A 22980-nucleotide genomic window follows, 5' to 3' on the forward strand; every position below is an offset into this window, starting at 1 on the left:
ACTTTGCGCTTTAAAACTGCTATTGAGGAGGCTATGGGTGACGTCACGGACACTACGTCCATAATTTTTTACAGTCTATGGCAGTTTTACAGTCTATCTGAGGCAATGAATTCAGAATCCACGATTAGCGAAAATGAATCTTTAAAAAACATTAACAAAGAATGAAGCATATTTGAAGAGCCTGTTCAATTTGTGCGACTGAGTTCCTTTTTTTTTGTCATTTTCATTGTGTTTTTCTTCTTTTGTAATAGAATATTTTGGATAGTGTCTGAAAAAGTTACGTTCAGTTTTATAAAGTTACGTTCATTATTATTGAAACAAATGTAATTCCATACATACCAGCCTCTGGATTCGTCTGACGTACAAGGAACCTTGACATCGCTCCCTCTCGCTCCTCTTGTGATTATCGCATGATGTGTGCTGCTTAATATCACACTCTCCGCCGTGACAAACAAAAACAACGTGATGGCATATGGTACGATTGGCCTTGTATTCATTGACCCTCACACATTCCAGCCATGGGTAGTCTATTTCCCATTCAATACTATATTTTTGTGCTCTTTTCTTTTTCGCCGGCTGCTCGGAGCTAGTCATTTTTACATTTCCCGCTGTTGTCACTTGTCGTCATCATTGCTAAGATACGTGACTCACAATGACTGAAACGATCAATAGATTTAAACTCTAAAGAACCAGAGTGCAGGAAACCAGGAACAAAAAACTAAGAACAAGATGAAAACAATCTCAACATAAAAAAGACCATAAACACAGATGACTCCTGTGAATCTTGAATTGCAGCTGTGAACTAAACATCATAAAAAAAATAAATAATAATAATTAAAAAAAGATATGCAGTGATTGGACAAAATAATCTGAACAAATGGGAAATAAGAAAGTTAATTATTAAAGTGTTCACCACTTTTCATCGTATTTGCCTTTAGTACAGATTTTGACCTTCTCAGAATAGATCAATACAACTTCTGAATAGTTTCCAGTTGAATGTTTTTTTATAAAATGAAATAATCTATCAGTTGCATTAGTAAAATTCTCTGTAAAACTGTCTACAGTGGTTTGATAATATTAAAGCTAGGAGATTTGAAGTTCATCTAGGTGCTACAACTGTCCAACACCTTTTCCACATTTTAGCACTGATTAAAGTTTTAGCAGTTGCAGATCTTATGTGGATGTTGGCTTTGTAAGGTTCTCTGTGGTCAGTTTTATTTATTTATTTATTTATTTATTTATTTTGTGGAAACATTATCAAGGTAGATATTGAGGGTTTTCTGTCACTTTATTGCAGTTGTTCTTTGTTGGTTGGACCTACTACTTCTTAGTGTTCATTGGTCCTTTTCATTCACTTTCAGTTTTCAGACACTTTTCTTTTCTGCAGATGAAATTGTGTCATGCTCTGTCATAATCATAAAGACTGTTGTTCTCAAAACACTAAACAATTAGACCATCCTACAAAATTGTATTAAACCCATAATAATGGGTTTCACATTATTCTGTCTAGCCTCTGTATTTGCGTTGTGAATAACACAGAGTAATGTGTAATAAACTATTATCATGCAGTGATAGTTTCTTTTTAGTTTCTCATTAACATTAGATTGATTGTAAATGGATAGCTGTTTTCTGATGGACTTCCCACTCCAGCAGTGATCCAACCCTGCCTCTGCTTTATAAACCAGACAGAAACAAGAGGAGTTAGTTAGTAGTTCGTTTTATGAATGTCATATCTAATACGTGTGAAATGGATTATTCTCTGCTGCTCTTAATCTGTACCTCAGGTAAGGTGTAACATTTCGGTGTAGGATTATTTTTCACTCAGAAAATGCTAGTAACCTTCTAAAATAGTTACAAATAACTGAAATAAACTTTTTTTATTTATTTATTTTTTTCTTAAAAAATGCTCTTTAAGAATAAAGCAACATGTCAATAAAGTTTCAGTATATTAATGATAATTAATAATCAGTATAGTTTAAACAATTATCTGTCTTTATTATCATGTAAAAATAATCAGGTTATTGATTATCTTTAGTTATGTAGATTTGACACGATGTGACTAGGTGCAACGCTAATGTTTTTTCTTTTTTAGTTTCAGCCCGTTGCAGTTGTCAGAAAATATTATGTCATGCACCACATTGTTTAAATAGCAAATGCATTTGCACCCATTTGTGCACCCATGGGCATGCTGATCTGAAAACTAATAGTGTTTAGGTTGCTGGCACGTTGCTATTTTGAGTCAACTTATATATTATCCTTGGACTGTTCTAGTCGCTGATTAACTTTTTAGCTTGAATAAAGATTAATATGTATAGTTTATGCATCTATAATATTATTTATGTGAAGATTGTTTTGAAATTCCTTAAAGGGGGGGTGAAATGCTATTTCATGCATACTGAGTTTTTTACACTGTTAAAGAGTTGGATTCTCATGCTAAACATGGACAAAGTTTCAAAAATTAAGTTGTACGTTTGAAGGAGTATTTCTGTTCCAAAAATACTCCTTCCAGTTTGTCACAAGTTTCGGAAAGTTTTTTTCGAGTATCGCTCTGTGTGACGTTAGATGGAGCGGAATTTCCTTATATGGGTCCTGAGGGCACGTTTGCCGGAAGAGCGCGCGCTCCCGTATAGCAGAGCACTGAGAGCACAACAGACTTCACTGATCAGAGCGAGAGAGCGAAATGTCACAAAAGGAGTGTGTTTTTGTTTGCCAGGGCAAGACAACCCTGCACAGATTACCAAAGAAAAAACAGCATTAAGGGACCAGTGGATGGAGTTTATTTTTACAGAGCATCAACGGAGTTCAAGTGTTTGTGCAAGTGTTTATGTTTGTTCCCTGCATTTCTAAAATGCTTGTTTTACAAACAAAGCCCAGTTTGATGACGGATTTGCATATCGTTTATTTCTTAAGGATGATGCAATCCCAACGAAAAAGGGTCACGATTGTGTGTTGGAAGCGCAGGCGGTGAGTAAAACTGCTTAAAATATCTCTGCCTCCTTGTTAGTGCGTCCGCCTCCCATCGGAGACCCGGGTTCGAGCCCCGCTCGGAGCGAGTCCTTGCTGCCGCTGCTCTCGTTCAGTTTCAGCCTTCACAGCTGTCACAGCTTTCAAACGCTGTCAACACAACTGGCGCTCGTGATTCTTTAGCTCCGCCCACACGTCACGCCTCCAGGCGCTCATGTTTTTCTGGGAAAAATCTGTACAGACTATCTTTCTCTTATGAATATAATCAAACTAAATACTTTTTGTAGTTATGAAGGATGCAGTACTACTCTATAGGTACTCAAGATTAACATGAGATTGAGTGAAAACGAGCATTTCACCCCCCCCTTTAAATTAATGTCCCCTTGCAAATTTCACAATGTAGTGAATCTGCCACGGTGAGAGTGCAACTGGATTTGAGAATAAAAATAAATAAATAAATAAATAAAAAATAAAAAAACCTTGGACATTATTCGAAGATAAATTGTCCTGAAACAAAAGTCACATTTGTTTTTGTTCGCAGTCAAAAATTACCATATTGGAAATTAATGAGAAGCAAATTTCATCTAATGTTTGGTTCTGAACCTAAACAAAATCTTTCTGAAATGTTTTTTTTTTTTTTTTTTTGAGATATCAATCTCAAATTTGGAACAAAGCTCAGGTTGGAAACACAACTAAAGTTTAATTTGGAAATTTCATTTTTAGGTCTATGCTCTAAAAGTTATTAAAAAGTAATACAAAAGGTAATAAATATATCGTAACTATTGCATAAATATAATTTAGTGCCATAAAATCCTCTTAAGATACAAAAATGAAAAAATCTAACAAACATATACAGTAAATATTATATTGAAATGCAAAAGTCTTGTCACTTTGATTACCATTCGAACAGCACCAGTGTTAAACTATAAAAGTGTACTCAGCTGAGAGATAAGCTGATGTGTGTGTGGGAGAAAATATCATATATTGTCTTAAAAAGTAAATAAATAACAGTGCATGAAAACAGTTTCTGTTTCTGATGTTTATTGGAGCTGCATCAGATAAGGCAAATTATTCATGTGCCTTAGAATTGCTTTATTAAACTCAATCACTGATGAAAAATGCCAAAACTTCATTCAAATTTGAAAAATAATCAGTTTTCTTGTTCCTATTAATGAATATTATGCCCAGGAAGCTCTTTTAGTATGATCTGCATCAGTATTTAACTGCTCATTCTTTCAAATAATCAACAATAACTATCAACGTATGAAACAAACTCACTGAGACTACTGAGATTTTATTTTCCATCATTATTTTATTATATCCATTATATTACAGACAAAACCTGAAGAACAGTGAAACTGTGCCATATATTCCCTGACCTGCTTTGCAAGCACTTGAGACAGTGACTTGAGCTCCTCTGACAAAGCCTTCACTCCTATTGGTTGTTGCTCTAAAAAGTTGCTAAGAATTTACTAAAAAATAATCATATGTCACCTACATCCTGTTGCAAATCACTGTCGCTCATAGTACCAGAAATTGTTCAGCCTTCCACTAAAATGAATCAATAGATCATGTTGGTGCATGTTGTTGGCAATGTGGAGCTTTATTCAGACTGGGTTTTCCTGTCTAAGAAGTCGGATCTTGGATGAAATATAAGTAGGCAAGCTGGACCAGATTTAGCAAGACTAAAGGTTGTTTGTTTGGACTGTTGTTTATGTTTTGTCTCTGTAAACAGCTGTTTTTGAGAAGACTTGGTGTCAATATACTCCAGAGAGCACCACCTTTAACACATTCCAATATACTTCAGAGAGCACCACGTCTAACGGATTCCAATATACTTCAGAGAGCACCACCCCTAACACATTCCCATATACTTCAGAGAGCACCACCCCTAACGCAATCCAATATACTTCAGGGAGCACCAACCCTAACACATTCCAATATACTTCAGAGAGCACCACCCCTAACGCATTCCCATATACTTCAGGGAGCACCACCTCTAACGGATTCCAATATACTTCAGAGAGCACCACCCCTAACGCATTCCCATATACTTCAGAGAGCACCACCCCTAACGCAATCCAATATACTTCAGAGAGCACCAACCCTAACACATTCCAATATACTTCAGAGAGCACCACCCCTAACACATTACAATATACTTCAGAGAGCACCACCTCTAACACATTACAATATACTTCAGAGAGCACCACCTCTAACACATTCCAATATTCTTCAGAGAGCACCACCCCCAACACATTCCAATATACTTCAGAGAGCACCACCCCCAACACATTCCAATATATTTCAGAGAGCACCACCCCTAACACATTACAATATACTTCAGAGAGCACCACCCCTAACACATTACAATATACTTCAGAGAGCACCACCCCCAACACATTCCAATATACTTCAGAGAGCACCACCCCCAACACATTCCAATATACTTCAGAGAGCACCACCCCCAACACATTCCAATATACTTCAGAGAGCACCACCCCCAACACATTCCAATATACTTCAGAGAGCACCACCCCCAACACATTCCAATATACTTCAGAGAGCACCACCCCCAACACATTACAATATACTTCAGAGAGCTCCACCCCCAACACATTACAATATACTTCAGAGAGCACCACCCCTAACACATTACAATATACTTCAGAGAGCACCACCCCTAACACATCACAATATCCTTCAGAGAGCACCACCTTTAACACATCACAATTTACTTCAGAGAGCACCACCAACACATCCAACAGCAGCATCAGTACAACAATCAGACCCCTGTCCACGACAATGACCGTGCCGAGTCTGTTGTGTGAAAACAAGGGTATCTTACAAGACGGGATCTGCATCTGCCCAGATGATTGGACTGGAACTACCTGCAACATTCGTAAATCCCATTGAAAATATTACATGATATGCAGAATGTATGATCTTGTAGAAGGCCTCAAGCTTACTAACAGATTTTATTTATTTTTTTTACAGCAAATTTCTGCCCTGAACAAAAGCCCACACCAACTAGCAAATTCCATTTTCTAAAAACTGTCCTAGGCCAGTTTGCTTCCTCCGTAGAGAGATGTCCACCAGAAACAACAAATGGTAGTTCTCTCTCTACTAGCTTCCATTTTATCACAAAATGCAATACCAATATATTTTGTCTTTTCTTTTTTTTTCTTCTTTTTTTTCAGCTGGCATTCCCCAGGCATCATCTCTCTGTAATATATCTACTCACTCATTTAATCCTCCAAACATTCTCAGTTGTAGTTTGACCCTGGATGCCATTAATGAAGGGGTAAGTAATCTATGCCTAATGCTTGTAATATATAGGCAGTCTGATTTTATTGAAATGTCATTATTTATTTATTTATTTATTTATTAAATCAAGATTCCTGGAGCTACTCCCGAAGAAAAAAAGAACTTAGCCTCCAGCACCCAGATCCTCACATCCATACCAGAACGGCTAACACCCCTCAACATCACAAATGCAGCTCAAATTACCAACACCCTGCTTTCTGATCAACAAACTACAGAAACTACGGTACTTAATAAGCCTTAAGCAGATATTCATTTCCAAAGTTACTTCAAGATTTTAAAGATACAACATGTAAAGACATTATTATTTTACTCATTTTTACTTTTTTATTTTTATTTTTTTGTAATCTATAGAAAAGTAACTGTAATCTGGTTACAAGCATTTTAAAGTATAATAATATAGCTGCAAGCTGCGATTTTTGGGTTTCAAGCATTTTAAGGACTTTATAGGGGACATAACGTTGCAGGTTATTTATTTAAGCATGGTTCCCCAAAGGGAACGAGACACTGCATCCGAAAAGGCCATGTGAACGCCCTTCAGCGTGACCAGCTCTGAATAATATGTGTAATCAGTCTCATGAATGGGCATGACATCACAGGTGGGTGACGTAGTGACCAGGAAGCTATGAAAGCATGTGTGGTGGAATGAGCGTCAACTTCTAGGAATGAAATCTGGCAGGGATGCCGGAAGTATGGCCTTGAGATGCAGCGTCTCATTTTCTTCGGGGAACCATGGTTACATACATAATCTGGGACGTTCCCGTTCAGGTACTCGAGCTGCATCCAAAAATGCTATGGGAACGAGAATGCCTGCAAGTCCCTGCCTAGTGTGTATACAAGGAGCACAGCTAAGGCAAGAGAATAGAAGAATAGAAGAGATGGGAGTGGCTCGCAGATCAAAATCATAAAAATGTGAGGGGCATGGACCCTGGATAAGTGGATGGATAAGTATAACTTATCATAGTCAGATAAATAATGAATTTAATTCCTCAGAATTAAATGCAGGTAAACAACCAGATGAGTATACATGGTCTGGCTTGGTAAGATTCATATCATGAATCAAAAATGATATATCTAACTTTTCATAGTCAGATAAATACTGAATGTAATTCCTCATTATTAAATAGAGCCAAACAACCAAACGAGTAAACACGTGTCTGGTGTGGTGTTTCACATCAAAAACTGAAAATGATGTAACACACGCGTTGCCTTGTGAGACCCTTAGTCATATAAACAATATTAATCTCCTCTGTGATAAATAGCTGCACCTGCGAGTTCACTGTCAGATGTCGAAGAAACCGCAGCGCGGGCTTCCAAGCCCTGAAAATGAGCTCTAGATCTAGGGAATGCAGGCGGAGATAGGAAGAACCATCTCCAACCTATCCGGCAGATCACGTCCAATCCCCGCAAACTTAGTCCTGCCGAGCCTCAGCAACAGAAGGACCGGAATCATAAGATTACAAGCATGGACACACTCCTCAGCACGTGGCCGGAGTTTTGTATCTGATGTTTATGTAACTGGTGCTTGTGCCACTGATGTTTATGCATCTGATGTTTGTGCAACTGTGAGCTCATCAATGCCAAGTGTCAGTCTCCTCAGAGAAAGACAGGCGGAGCGTTGTGCCCTCTCCTTGGGGGGATGGACCGCAATGCAGGCTTCCAAAACCCTGAGAGCGGGCGCCAGCGAAACCCGCGAGCACAACCACTGCTCCGCCTCGGCGAAAGCGTGACCAGCACCACGAGAAATGCTAGTGAAGGCTCCCTCCTCAAAGAGAGCCTTCTGAGAGAGCTGTCAACTCCCTCTAAAGCTTATTCTGCGTGCTTCGCTCTCAACCAGACAACACACTGCATGTGTCCCTACCCCAATATTTTTTTTTCCTATCACGGGCAGGGAAAACACACAGCCTGAACGCTACCTGCTTTAGCCCTAAAAACTTCTCTTGACTGAAGTTTGATATAATGGAGCTTATCAGTGGACAAACAACACTAAAAAAGACTCATAAACATATAGTGACTGACACACACACTGAGCTTCGTTGAATGACAAATAGCTGACATTCGTTCCAAAACAAGTGCTTTTATAGCTCCCTGGTCGCTACGTCACCAGCCTGTGATGTCACGCCATTCATAAGACTGATTAAACATAAGTCGTTCACATATTGTTTTTGGATGCAGCTCCAGTTGCTGAAGGGTTACAGTTTCTCCCAATCTTGTTAGTCTTTAGTAACTATAGAGTAGCATTGCATCCTTCATATCACAGAATAATCTTTAGTATCAGATTCCTAAAAGAGAGATACAGTTTTATACGTCTCTGAAAACAGTCAAGCTCCTGGCGAAGAAAGTGCAAACTTTGAGAGTGGTCAGTAAAGGTGCAGTCTTTGGTGTACAGGGAGAAGAGCAGTGGGGAGAGCACATGTCCCAGAGGGGCGCTCGTGCTGATGGTGCTACTGTTTGAAATTAATTTCCATAGTTTTACTAGCTGCTGCTGGTGATCCAATGATAGACAGAGCCAGGAACAGAGAGATCTGGAAGAGTGTTGAGATGATGGAGTTGAAGGACGAACTGAAGTCCACAAACAGGATCCTCACATGAGTCACAGGTTTGCCTAGATGCTGCAGGATGAAGTGCAGTCCATTGTTCACCTCATCATCCACAGACCTGTTTACTTGATAAGCAAAACTGCAGGGGGTTCAGTAATGTCCTCCAGACAAGCTAACAGAGGGGAGTTGATGGAATTGTTAAAGCGATAGTTCACCCAAAAATCTAAATCATGTCATTAAAAACTCACCCTCATGTCATTCCAAACCAGTAAGACCTCCTTTTATCTTCGCAACACAGTTTAAGATATTTTAGATTTAGTCTGAGAGCTCTCAGTCCCTTCATTGAAACTGTATGTACGGTCTACTGTCCATGTCCAGAAAGGTAAGAAAAACATCATCAAAAATCAGTTTTAATGATATAAAACAAGTGAGTCACGAGGAGTACTTTTGATCAGTAATTTTTTTTTATTTATTTTTTTTAAGTTTCACGTGATATAGACATATATACTAATTTGACTAATGCATGTATAACAAAGAACACTATATGTTATTTCATGTATTACTGAATACCATCCACAATTGCCTTAAGAAACATTTTCTACTTTATCTGCAGGATATTGCCATATCAGCAGTCGCTACAATCAGTCAGCTCCTGAACGCAAGTCGTGAGATGTACTCTTCTGTTGATCATACTGCAATTTCTGAGTAACAAACATTTCACACTCGCTGATTTGCCACTGACAGTACCATAATGGTATGAAAATTCATAATCACTAAATTTTTGTCTGATGTCAGATTGTGTGTGTTTAGACTAACACAGACTCTACAGAAACTCTCTCTGCGTGAGGAACAAAATCCATTGTTGGTGCAACCGAAAATGGCTGTGCAGTCACTGAAGGGACAAAAGCCAATCCGACAAGTACAGTTAACCTTTTTTAAAGGCAAGTGTCTGAAGTTTTAAAGAAAATGTGTGTGTGTGTGTGTGTGTATATATATATATATATATATATATATATATATATATATATATTAAGCAGCAAAACCATTGATTATATGATTGATTCTGGAGGATCATGTTACTCTAGACTGTCATCACAAGAATAATTTACTATTTAAAATATAATAGAATAGAACACAAAAATGTTTCACAAAATTACTATTTTGCTGTATGTATAATCAAATAATGCAGACCTGGTGAGCATATAGAGATTAATATATATATTATAATTTAAGCATGTTAGCATGATTCTAAAATACATACTTATCTACTTATCTTAATATTTCCAGGGCTGAGTGATAACTTTTTACCTGACAGAATTAAGCTGCAAGTAACAGAGGCTGAGTATTCCAAACATACAGTTGACCTTCAAATGAATGTCAGATTCAGTGAAGGTAAAGCTGGATTCAGACTCTATTCTACAACTTTTCCTTTACTTGTATTTTGTAATTATTTTTATTTTAACTGTAACTATCTCACTTTTTCTGTAGATTTTAATAAAGACATTGGATTTGTCCTCTATGATAATGATCAGTTCTTCCAGTCAAAAAGCTTTCAACCTTCTTTGGATACCAAGAGAAGAGTGATATCTGCTAATCTTCAAGAAAATTCTGGAATTGATCAGGTTCAGTTTGCAGTCACACCATCGGTAAGCAGCTAGTCTAAAATCACACTTCTTGCTTTTCAGCATGGTTATAATTACAGTGAAAAGTATGCAGTACCTTCCGATTTTCACCAAAAAATGTCAGGCCTTTTCTGAACTTTTTAAAAGAAAGATTACATTTCATTAACCATTTTTTGGTTCCCAAAAGAGCTTTTTCCGAATAGAACCACCTTTTCCCACTATAAATACACTTTTGTGGAATGAAAAGTTTCCACTGACATAAAAAAATTCTTCAAGCCAATAAAGAACCTCTAATTTACAAGGGGTCATGAAATGGGAAATCCAAATATTATTTATATTTGCACATTAGTTTTGAGTTTCACAACTCAAAACTAGCTCCCCAGTTTAGAATATTTATATTTCTTTTTGACCCTTCTGAAATTATGAAATTTTACACCACTTAACATTTATCATCACTATGCATAATTAAAGTTCCATGTTCTGAACAGCTCATGTTTTCCATCAATAATAACAGCGGTGTGCTGTTAGATGAAGAGTTTCATCCAAAACGGTATTGTTTCATGTCGGTATTAAAAAGCCAGTTTTATTAGGTTATGTTTTCTCCCTTTTTTTTTTTTTTTTTTTTTTTTCAAATGGCAGAATGTGATATATCTGCTCAACTAATCACAGCGCACCATTCCACACACTCTTGACAGTAACAACCAGTCACAGTGAACCATTCCAAGCACTCTAGACAGTTATGGAGGCACTTTGTATACACTCTGCATCTTACTTTTACTCATCTACATTGTACTTTTTGATCATCTAACACGGACAGGACGATAAATCGCATGTGATTGTCATCTGCATCTCATCAGAAAAGCCAGTTTTGTGATTAATAGTACCGGTAAACCTCCATCAAATGCTTTCAGATGGGAATTATCCAGATGCATATACACAGAGCCTTAGATAACTGACAAGATACAATATATCGCATTCATTAGGTGAATCACATTCGATTATGAACACGATATTGTGTAACTTGTCAGTGTAAGTGTATTTATTAATGGCATTTATGTTTTTGTTAATACAGCACATAGCACTAGTGAACTAGTCAACTTCTTTGTTCTGTTTTGTTGGTCATGTTCTCGTTCATGATAACATTTTATTTTATTGTTGCAATTAATTTATAGCATTAAAAAGATTGAAGATTGTTGAAGCAATGACTGATGAATGTATTTTTAGTCCAGTGCTTGTTTACAAGCATTGATTACTATATAATTAGTATTGAACAAATTCAGAGTCTATCATATATGGATAAAAATACTAGATTGTGCATTAAAAACTTTCATATTTATTCAATGTGTTTATTGTTTTTTGAGAAAAAAAATTGATTTATTGCATTTTGGGATAAAAATAATATATTTTTATAATAAATCTTTCAAAATAAAAACCTGGATTTTAGGTTTAATGTTATTATAACCTAAAGGTGCTAAGTGAAAGTTTGAAACAGAAAATTGTGGTTTCATCTTGCCAAATTTTTGGTAAAGAAAACACATTTTACATACTTAAACACACTTAATCAAAATGGATTTATTGCGTTTTGGAAAAACTCTTCAGATACAGTAAAGTCCCTCAAACTCAGATGTTGTTCTGTCATTGGATGGAAAGTAACTCCAAAAACGTTGTGTGGCAGAGCGAGAACTATGGGGTGAGGTGGAGCATTAATTGCACTCGTGCTCAGCACTCAGGTTGATTTCACTTTCCTACTACGCCACCTTGGGAATTTCACCCAAGGAGTTAAAGCGCCCAACAGGGGCAGTCACAGATAGAAGATTACCATTAATGAAAATCACTAAAATCACAGTGCACACACACACACACACACACACACAGCCCGACTAATGTCAGTGAAAAGCACAACACACAGTGAAGGATGCCACCACCCAAAGAAGGTCACTCGTCTGCCCCCGCGTACCCAGATCCTGCCAACGACAAGAGAGCAATGGACATTTAGAGGTAGAGATATACACAAGTAAAACAAATAACAATACAAAATCTAAACTAACTGTAGTTCCAGGCAGGAACCAACTATTCGGTCCCGCCCGAGTCTACACGAATCAAAACCCTATTTGACAAGACACAAAGAATGAACAAACTCCAACTTCATAAACCACTACAATCAAATAGTTACAACTACAATCAAATAGTTACATTTTGGCGGTATAGCTCAACCATAATAATGGTTAAATGAAGTCAGTATTCAAAATCACAGTAATGAATTAAGACAAAAATACAAAGTCAGAAATACAAAACCATTTGAAAATGATAAAAAAAAAAAAAAAAAAAAAAAAAAAAAAAAAATTAAAAAATATCAGTAAGACACACTTATACACAGAGCTTGGGAAGCACGAGAAGTTCACTTAAAAACATAAAGCTCATTGGAAGCATATCAGTCCCGTACTAAACATGGAATAACCCAATGGAAACAGGAAAGCAACTTTGAGAATGCACGGAGCATCGCACTTGATCAGAATGACGCCATTGCCTTTATCACGTGCCTAAAAACAAACAGAAAGTGTTACACTGCCATTTATTCTCTCCTGACTTCCGGCTTGATGAAGTATACTCATGATAGAATGTTGCACTGGGATTAATATCCCGAATTCTCGCGACTCATGTGGCCAGATATCCCAGATAAACTCGCCAGCGGAGAGTGCATATAGACTCTAAACTATTGTAAAGCATACAAATTAGTAGCCGCTCAGTTGAAGCAACCTCATTACACAAACATCGTACATACATGTTTTCCTTACCGGCTCAACCATCCACATTCAATTCTCCAACCCTTAAAACACCAGTAAATGACACAGTCAGTAGTTAAGCTCCAGCAGTCTTAATGACTAACAATACCCATCAACACTCCACTTCAACACAAGCAGCAAGGTGCATCAACGTCACAGCCCCGGAAAATGACACACACCTGCAACTTGCAACCTGTGCTCTTATACACCCATGGCCCCAGTCCATTGGCTAAACCTCAAATCATGAAATTAGGAAGGGGAAGTTGCCCATCCTGCCACATTTGCAAAGCCTTCCTAAAGATCTAAGACTTAGAAATGCATTGCTGAAATGGCATTAGAAGTGCAATGCTTCAAAATGCTAAAAACTTTCTTTATTTGAATGTGCAAATTAGACTTTGCATAATAGATTTACAGTGTGACTCTGCTGAACAGCAGTTCAACCATTAAGTTTAATCCCCACTCTATGTTAATGCACTGCTTTCATTGATGAACACACACACACACACACACCGCAAGAGAGAGAGAGAGAGAGAGAGAGAGAGAGAGAGAGAGAGAGAGAATGTCTCGGGTTATGCATGTAGACATATTTTCCCAAGAGGGAACAACACGCTGCATCTTGTAGCGGACACTTTGGGTAATGCTGCCAGAAGGACTGGTGTTTGAAGCACGTGTGAGGCAGGCACCCGTAAGTATAAATGGGCACAACCTGGTTGTCTGAGGGAGACTTGAAACTTGAAAATAGGCAAGAGCCAGGCATCGTAAGGGGACACAGAGTCTTATTCCCTCTCTGGGAACCATGGCTACATGTGTTAACTGAGACGTTCCCCTTCTAGGGAACTTACGTTGCATCTTCTAGCAGAAACCTTGGGGAACAGAATGCCCACTCAGTAGGGCTTGGAACAACGCGTCGAGGTCATCGATGGCGTCGACGCAAAAAATACGTAGACGCAAAATATGCGCACCGGTCGTCGACCGGTTTTTATATCTCTAAAAAACGTTTGCAAAACGTTTACCTTATGTGCGCTCAATATACGCGATGGCCGGATCAACATTCTGCCCAACGTTATATAACCAATCCATGGGTTTTTCTGCATTGATCTTTTTTTTGGCGGCTGTCAAAGCCTTATTTGATCGGTGAGTGATGTAGAATAGACTACTGCGTATGACAGGGCGCGTACGAGAGAGAGCCCCGGCTGCACGCGCACACTCACAGTCTTCAAACAACACGAGCGCTTCTTGCTCTCTCTCTCCCTTGTGCATATTAATCAAAATCATTAAACACGATAGAAAAAGGCAGAGGTGTCAAGTAAGTACAAATACTTCGTTACTGTACTTAAGTAGAAATTTGGGGTATCTATACTTTACTTGAGTAATTATTTTTCAGCCGACTTTTTACTTCTACTCCTTACATTTTCACGCAAGTATCTGTACTTTCTACTCCTTACATTTAAAAAAATAGCTTCGTTACTGCTATTTCATTCCGGATTGTTATCGTTCAGAGAGAGAGAAAGAAAAAAAACCTATCCAGATAAATCGCGCCATCAGGATGGAGTGAATTTGATTGTGGTTGGATGAGAAGTATACACATATACCATTCCGACACCCTATTGGTCCATACGCGATCCATCACACCTGAACATGACACAAGTCACATCACACTGCATAGACAGTTTTGGGTTCGTTTATCAAAAAATATATTTCTTAAAAGTAGGTTGGAACCAGTAGTATCCGATCGCCTCAGAGTCAGTCCGCTTAAATTTCAAATGAAACCGGCGTCAGTCCGGTCTCCTCCCGTCTTTCAGCGCGCTCTTCAATCCGCCGACCACGGTGGAGCAGCGCGAGCTCAAACAGAGACAGAGGACACAAGGTGTGTGTTTACCGATAGATTGTTAGAATATCTGTATCTGTGAAGTTCTTTGTCATAAATACAGCTTACAAAAGGTCACGATCAGTCGGTTTCTCATCTAGTGTAAAGTTTTCGCTTGTCACCGCTAATCACGAAACAGCTGTTTCCTTACACTTATTTAAATATACTTCATTTAATCATACGTACATACACTACTGTGCAAAAGTCTTAGGCAGTATTTTCACTTAAAAGAATGGTGTTCGGCCAGTTATTTATATATTTTGCTGTAGAGTGTCACTGTCAGTATAAAATATCAGTTTACAATTCCAAACATTCATTTTGCCATCGTCAAACTGCTTGTGCATTCAAAATCGCGCTAGATTATTATTAAAATTAATGGCAAACTACTGTCCTACTGACACATTGCAGCAAAAGATATAAGTAACTGGCTTAAAACCCTTTTTTGGGGTGAAAACACTATTCTTTCTTTTCCATAAGACTTTTGCACAGTACTGTATTTTAAAAACGAGATTGTTGCTACTTTATAAAGAATGAGCATACAGCCATTCACAGAACTGATTTAAGACAGTGATAGACAGCACTCATCTTAACTAAATATCAGAGTGAGTGACAGAGATACAGTAGAAACATTATGTGTACTTTTGTATTAAATAATGACCCAGATTGTGAAATACATTTATTAGCCTTAGATTAAGGGAAGCACAACTTGGGAAATGAGAGCATCCAAGGTGAAAGCTATGGATTTATTTTAAATATTTGTAATGTTCTTTAATGTTATCCATAGTTTTTTTTGTAGTTCTTTTTTTTTTTTTTTTGTATCGGTTCAGGCACGTTGAGGCACCAGTACCATTTTAAAAGTATCGAAAAGGCACTGGACCCTACTTAAAAGTTATTATTTATTTCTCACTACTGGCTCATTTGCCAAATGGGTGCTTTCTCTTCGTCCTCCACAAATTAAGCTACTGTAGGTAGTTGGGTAGTGAGACGTTTTAATAAATTATCGTTTGCGATTAATGACGCAAATGACAATGTTGTGATATCTAGGCTATAGAGCATCACAGTCCCACCCACAGCTGGTGCCGGAACTAAAAATTCAATGCAATTTCTGCATTGACATTTGGGGTATAAGCCATTAAAACGTAACCATACATGGTAGACTTAAAACCAGCTACGGCTGTACTAAGCAACAGTATATGCTCATATAAACGTAAAAAGATCATGGGGGCACTAACCTTGTTTTGATCTAAATGCCTTTTATTCGCTATGTCTTGGCTTAGTACTTCATTACCCACAATCCTGAACAATCCCACAATCCCACAGTGATGCATCTGATTGGTGGAGCTCGTATAACCGTCTGGTTAAACCCCTCGAAGGTCCGTGAAGACTGAAGATCATTAATAAAAAAATAAAATAAAATAAAAACCTGTATTGCGTTTTTGCACGGTAGACTTATCAGTGCAATCATGATCTCCTTGGCTGCCATTGAGAGTTTTGCAGGGAGGTTGGTAACTTTAGTTAGCATTATCGTCCACTTTAGCTAGGCTACTGTAGCCTCCATATGAAATGAGTCATATCAAGCATTTTATAATGCCACTGTCAAAACAATATTTAGCCTAGACATACCTTTTTGTGCATTTACTGAACATTTGTGTAATGGCAACGACATGTGTTGACAACTGAGCAGTGATTGCAGTCAGATACAAAGCACTGCACCATTGCTGACGTTATCGTTAACCACTTTCACACACGCACACAATATAAAATACACGATGATAAAATAAAAATCAATACACAATACATATATAAAACACTATTTATTTACACGATTAATACTGAAAGAACTGCTATTACTGCACATTCACTATATAAAATAAAATTCACTGGAGGAAAAAGTTCGCGCGAGCGGCCGTCATCAGATTTGGATGTCGCTCAAAAGGCTCGTTGCCTCGTTCGCAGTTGTGGCTTCAGTCGAATTCAATGGGGCGCGGTGGTTTATGGGATGAGTAGTTCCTGCGCTCGAAATGAAAATATGTACACAGTCTTGTACCTTTGACTTTTTTTGGATTTTGTCTTAATTTTTTCACTTGAAATGATATGTTATATGCTTATGAGTTCAGCCGTAGCTGGTTATCCTCACACATGCTCTAAAACTCTTTAGATACGGATTTTTCCGAAAGTGAATGGGAGAAATGAATGGGAAATTTACTTCCGGCACCAGAGCTCTCTCGGGCTGTGGGTGGGACTGTGAAGCTCTATATCAACTTTGTAACTTGTTACCCTCCGAACACTGGACATAGCAGACGTATGTACCGAATACAAGAAGCTATCAATCAAGAAGGTATCAGGATTATGAGTTATTTTTCATTTTTAGTTTTTGAATAATCACTTAGATTAATCATTCATTTTGACAGCACTATAATGTTTATTGTAAATAGTCAACCACACAAGAGTAATTGTTTCTTAGCCTGCACCAATGTTCTTGTCCATTGCCCTCACAGAGTCCTGCAGCTAAGCTTGGATGTACATTTACATTCCATTCAAGGTTATTGATGACATGCCTCTGAAGTTTGACTTTTTGCACCATAACAATACTTATTGGCAACTAGTCATCATATCTCTAGCTCTTTAATGTATTTGCATTGTACTAAAATGAGTTCATTTTCAATGGGCATATATGTGGCTGAAACAGGTAGCCTAGTGCCTCCCAAATTTTTCAACATGAACATTTTAATATAACATTATAGTCATTATGGCCTTTAGAATTTTTTTTTTTGAGGAGGTGGGGTAGTGCACAATAGGCCCTTGTGGCACGGCCCAAGCTTTTGTTCTTAATGGCATTTTTTTTCCTTACATTACTTTTACTTTTATACTTTAAGTAGTTTTTTAAACCAGTACTTTTACACTTTTACTTGAGTAAAAAGCTTGAGTTGATACTTCAACTTCTACAAAAGTCTTTTTAAACCCTAGTATCTATACTTCTACTTGAGTAATGAATGCCAATACTTTTGACACCACTGGAAAAAGGGAGAAACACCAAAGTTTCAAGCGCGCTCGCGCACTCACATTCTTCAAACAACACGAGCGCTTCTTGCTCTCTCTCTCCCTCGTGCATGTAAACCAAAATCATTAGACACGATAGAAAAAGGGCGGAACGCCAAAGTTTCACGTGGAGCATTCAGAGATTTTTTTTTTCTCCATGACAGGCTGCTGGCTCCCACTGTTATTTTTATTATTATTATTATTTTTTTTTTTTTTTGGAAAAGCACTCTCTGTATTAGCTTAAAGCCCTCAAGTTTACATTGGTTACTGTATTCTTTCAATTGCTCTAAACAAGTATTTTGGGTGACCTTTTTTATTAAATGCTAGACATCAAGTTGTTGTTATTTTCATCTGAAAGAAGAACTTTAAGCAAGCTAGGCCCGATGTGTTCAGTAAGCTTCTTTCAGTAAGCTATGTGTTTTCAAGGCTTCAAGGTTTTATTGAATGCTATCTCTATACAAGTGCAAAGTAATGCATTCTTAGTCAGTCTTTTATTTTGTAATTTTAAGAGCAATAAACATATATTGCAATGTTAAGGAATTCATGTTTTTTTTCATTCAGATATGTAAATCAACATGTATAAATTGTTAGTAGTCAATTAATGGGGAGATAATCGAAATCGAATCGTAATCGTTAGATTAATCCATGCATCGAAAAAATAATCGCTAGATTAATCATTTAAAAAATAATCATTTATCCCATCCCTACCACTCAGCCATGCCGCAGCACGTGCCTGTCCACATGGTGAGAATGATGCCTGGGGCCACTAACATAACTATAAAAAATTGGGAAACAAGCTAATCAGGTGGGACACCTCATTAACTAAGCTAAGCTAAGAACACATACTGTATATCATCTGAAGGCTATGTTACAATAGTCCAAAGTGTTTCGAGCCTGATGTAAGCAGCATCTCTTTGTGCTCACCTGCTTTTGCAACCAACTCCTAGAGAGAGGAGGGTCAAGTGTGACCATGCTAGTCTTCTGTCTATGATTCCCAGATTGAAATGTGACCTGCCATCAATATGCGCCCAGAAGTGGTCTGGATGGCAGGGCAGAAAGAAGACAACTGACTCTGAAAGAGAATACTCACCAGCTTCCACTTCAAAGGGGGTGTCTTTGCGTATCCATGCTCAGCCACACCCTCAACATTAGCATAATCTGCTTGCTGAAAAAGATGCAGCCGAGCTGAATACTGTCTGTCCCATGATCTCACTAACCCCATGTGCAGGTCAGGAAGAAAGAGGAGACTCCTGGGGGAAGAAAGGTTATGACCGGCCAAAAAGCTCTCACCTAATCTGACATGGGCAGGCATCTGCCTTTCATGTAAACAGACTAAATCCATTCTCTTAGTGGCAGCACCATTACTCCCAGCATTCCCTGCATGTGTGTCTGAAATTAGGTTGAGAGGATTCAGTGCTCACACTATCATCGCCATCATCAACCACATCCATTTCCTGACTCTCACTAGATGAACTCAATATAGCACTATCCACATATCCGATAACCCAAGAGAAAAAACATCAGGATCCTGCTGAGTACTCGAGCTTGCAGGTCCGTAACCTTCTCAAACCTTTCTGCAAGCTCAACCTGAAAACCCCACTATCTGAACCTTTGCCATGCCTAAGCAGAAGTAGCACAAAAGCCACGAGATGCAGAGGCTTGTCCCTCATCCCTTGAGGAGAGAGACAAAGGTGAATGGAGCTTTCTCGTTGGAAATTCGCACAACAAGTGTATTCAGAGCCCTCAAGCACTGAATACGCGTGCTCCTCACCAAGACAAATAATGCATATATTAAATGTGTCATCGGGTGTCAGCAAACTCGGTGCAGAGGAACACACTTTCCAAAATGCTCACTTGCCTTGGTTTCTTCATAATGCCCTTTACACGCACTGTCAAACAAATGATTCCTGAAGTTGACAAAAGTCTATGATGTGTTCGATAGGTGCCCTATGATACTTCCGGGCAACCGCCTGTGACATTATGGGATAAGTGAGGACCCCTGAGTTAGCCAATCACAGCAGAAGGCTTTTTCTTTTGTTTCTGCAAGAGATAACACCCTTTTCACATCTTCACTTTTCTTTCATGGTTTTTTTTTGTGAGGATGGAAAATTATTCTTCTTATTTTTGTCTTTTTTATTTTTACAAATATTGAACCTTTTGAATGAATGAATAAATGAATGACATTATTGTCATTGTACAAGCACAACGAAATTGAGTGCAGTACTTTGGGTGCATAAAAATCTGTAATCTAATAAACAGTACACATATGACTGGATCTGTGACACAACATTACACACAGAAGACGTCTCACATGCAACAGTAATATTCAACACATGGTGTTGTTTAGTTACTTGCACAAATGTAGTATGTTTAGTTTAAATTTTTACAGTATTCAAAACAGAAATAGCTTTGGCATAAAAACTATTCCTTAATCTGTTTGTTCAGCTTTTTAGAACCCGAAGGTAGCAGTTCTACCAGAAAGACTCGGAGAAGATATTGTAACAATTCATCCATTTATTTATGACCCAGCAAGCTATATGGTTGTATTTGGCGTAGGCCCCATCTGTAAATAGCTGTCCGAGGGTACGGATTCGGTATTTCCTGCCTGAAGATGAAGGCAGGGGCGCCGCCGACCCCTGTGACATTTTAGGAGGGACCATCCTGGTGGTGGTGGGATGGTTGGAGGGGAAGAACATCCTGTGGTGGTAAGGGAGATGGAGAGAAGATGCTTGTTATTGGTGAGGGAGGAGCCCATCTTGGTGGTGGAGGGGTGGGTGGTGGTGAGTGAAGCGTTCAGCATCTGCAAACTCAGACAAGTGTAAGCACAGGTTCTTTTATACTTCTATTATTAGAACGTGATTGGACAATTGAGAAGGTAATAGGTGACGCTAACAATTGAGTCTTCCTGGCAGAACTTATGCTAAAGCTTCCATTTCTACCAGAAAGACTCAGAGAAGATATTGTAACAATTCATCCATTTATTTATGACCCAGCAAGCTATATGGTTGTATTTGGCGTAGGTCCCATCCGTAAATAGCTGTCCGAGGGTATGGATTCAGTATTTCCTGCCTGAAGATGAAGGCAGGGGTGCTGCCGACCCCCCAAAACTAGTGGAAGAATAATTCTATTGGAATGGAGCCTACCCCCAGAAATGGAAAATTAATATACTTGCCAGCTGTCTATCTTGACGTACCTAAAATAAAATAAAAATAAAATAATTAGCAAAGAACAAGCATGATAGACATGAAAACTTCAATACTCGTGGTTTATAATAGGGTTCCATTTATTAATTAAAATACAATTTAAATATATATAAACATTATTATTATTTATTTATTGATTTATTTATTTATTTTTTTAACATGTAACGAGCCACGCTGAGCCACACATAGACTAGGCCACGCTGAGCCACACATAGACTAGGCCACGCTGAGCCACACATAGACTAGGCCACGCTGAGCCACACAAAGACAAGGCCACGCTGAGCCACACATAGACTAGGCCACGCTGAGCCACACATAGACTAAGCCGTGCTGAGCTACACATAGACAAGGCCACACTTGAGCCACACACAGACGAGTGGCATGAATTATGAAAACTGTACTATGACAGATAGATAGAGCATGGCACCACCACCAGTAGTTGCATAGGAATTTACCTGAATTATTATTGCAGAGCTTGCTGAGCATCGAGGATGGTCTTAAGGTCAGGTTTTATGTAAGACTCGAATGCGGAGGAAGACCATCTTCCCAGGATCTTAATAGCTGCTGTAGGAATGCAGCGTTCGGCTGCTGTAGTAGCTGCTCCTATCCTAAATGAGTGTCCAGTATACAGGGAAGGGGATAGGCTACAGTTTTTAAGGATGGAAACTAGATGAGATCTGAACCAGGTTTTAGAAAGAGGAGCTCCGTTAGAGAGTGAGAATAGGGGTGAGTGATCTGAGGATCTAGGGCAAATTTTGAGGAATCTAATCATAGATGAGAAGGGACAGAAATTATTGCTTATTTTGGATATTGTTATGGAAACACCAGAACCAGAAGAGTCATTTTTAGATTGTTTAAGAAAAAGTGTAAAGAAGTGTCACGCTGTCAGTCTCTGTTTTCCTGGGTGTTCCCTGAGTCAACGGTGTCAACGCCTGAGTCGCCAGTCAAGGTGCCACCGACTCTCCATCATAGAGGGTGGAGGAGACAGGCGTCTACCGTTCCTCAAGACCCAGAGAACGTTCCCGGGCGGGCTGCTGCCGTCCAGGAGGCCGTTCCGGAGGCCGAGGCGGTGACCAATGCTGTTCCGGAGGCCAAGGCGGTGCCCGAGGCCGTTCCCGAGGAGATGCTCGATGCTGTTCCGGAGGCCGAGGCGGTGCCCGAGGCCGTTCCCGATGTGGTGACCAAGGCAGTGCCCACTGCTGTTCCGGAGGCCGAGGCGGTGCCCGCTGCTGTTCCGGAGGCCGAGGCGGTGACCAAGGCAGTTCCCGAGGAGATGCTCGATGCTGTTCCGGAGGCCGAGGCGGTGCCCGCTGCTGCTCTGGAGGCCGAGGCGGTGCCCGCTGCTGTTCCGGAGGCCGAGGCGGTGACCAAGGCAGTTCCCGAGGAGATGCTCGATGCTGTTCCGGAGGCCGATGCGGTGCCCGCTGCTTTTCCGGAGGCCGAGGCAGTGTCTGAGGCAGTTCCCGAGGAGATGCCCGCTGCTTTTCCGGAGGCCGAGGCGGTGCCCGCTGCTGTTCCAGAGGCCGAGGCGGTGCCCGCTGCTGTTCCGGAGGCCGAGGCGGTGACCAAGGCAGTTCCCGAAGAGATGCCCGCTGCTGTTCCGGAGGCGGAGGCGGTGCCCGCTGCCATTCCGGAGGC

The 22980-nt window shown here is 39.3% G+C and overlaps 1 protein-coding gene across 4 annotated transcripts in view; it reads left to right on the plus strand.

Annotated features, from left to right (window-relative positions):
- The first annotated feature begins 1697 nt into the window (after window positions 1-1697).
- The window catches only part of LOC113065029 (adhesion G-protein coupled receptor G7-like), a 95002-nt gene continuing 73719 nt past the window's right edge, over window positions 1698-22980 (plus strand). For 3 of the 4 annotated variants that reach the window (XM_026236139.1, XM_026236141.1, XM_026236138.1), the window contains exons 1-9: window positions 1698-1784; window positions 4700-5866; window positions 5962-6075; window positions 6165-6268; window positions 6362-6514; window positions 9442-9533; window positions 9639-9769; window positions 10116-10220; window positions 10317-10474. In XM_026236139.1, coding sequence (XP_026091924.1) covers window positions 1721-1784; window positions 4700-5866; window positions 5962-6075; window positions 6165-6268; window positions 6362-6514; window positions 9442-9533; window positions 9639-9769; window positions 10116-10220; window positions 10317-10474 — 2088 coding nt within the window. In that variant the 5' untranslated portion in view covers window positions 1698-1720. The remainder of the gene's footprint in view (window positions 1785-4699; window positions 5867-5961; window positions 6076-6164; window positions 6269-6361; window positions 6515-9441; window positions 9534-9638; window positions 9770-10115; window positions 10221-10316; window positions 10475-22980) is intronic. The other variant, XM_026236140.1, reaches the window with a different exon arrangement.

This window comes from Carassius auratus, chromosome 47 (genome assembly GCF_003368295.1).
Source record: "Carassius auratus strain Wakin chromosome 47, ASM336829v1, whole genome shotgun sequence".
Taxonomy (NCBI): domain Eukaryota; kingdom Metazoa; phylum Chordata; class Actinopteri; order Cypriniformes; family Cyprinidae; genus Carassius; species Carassius auratus.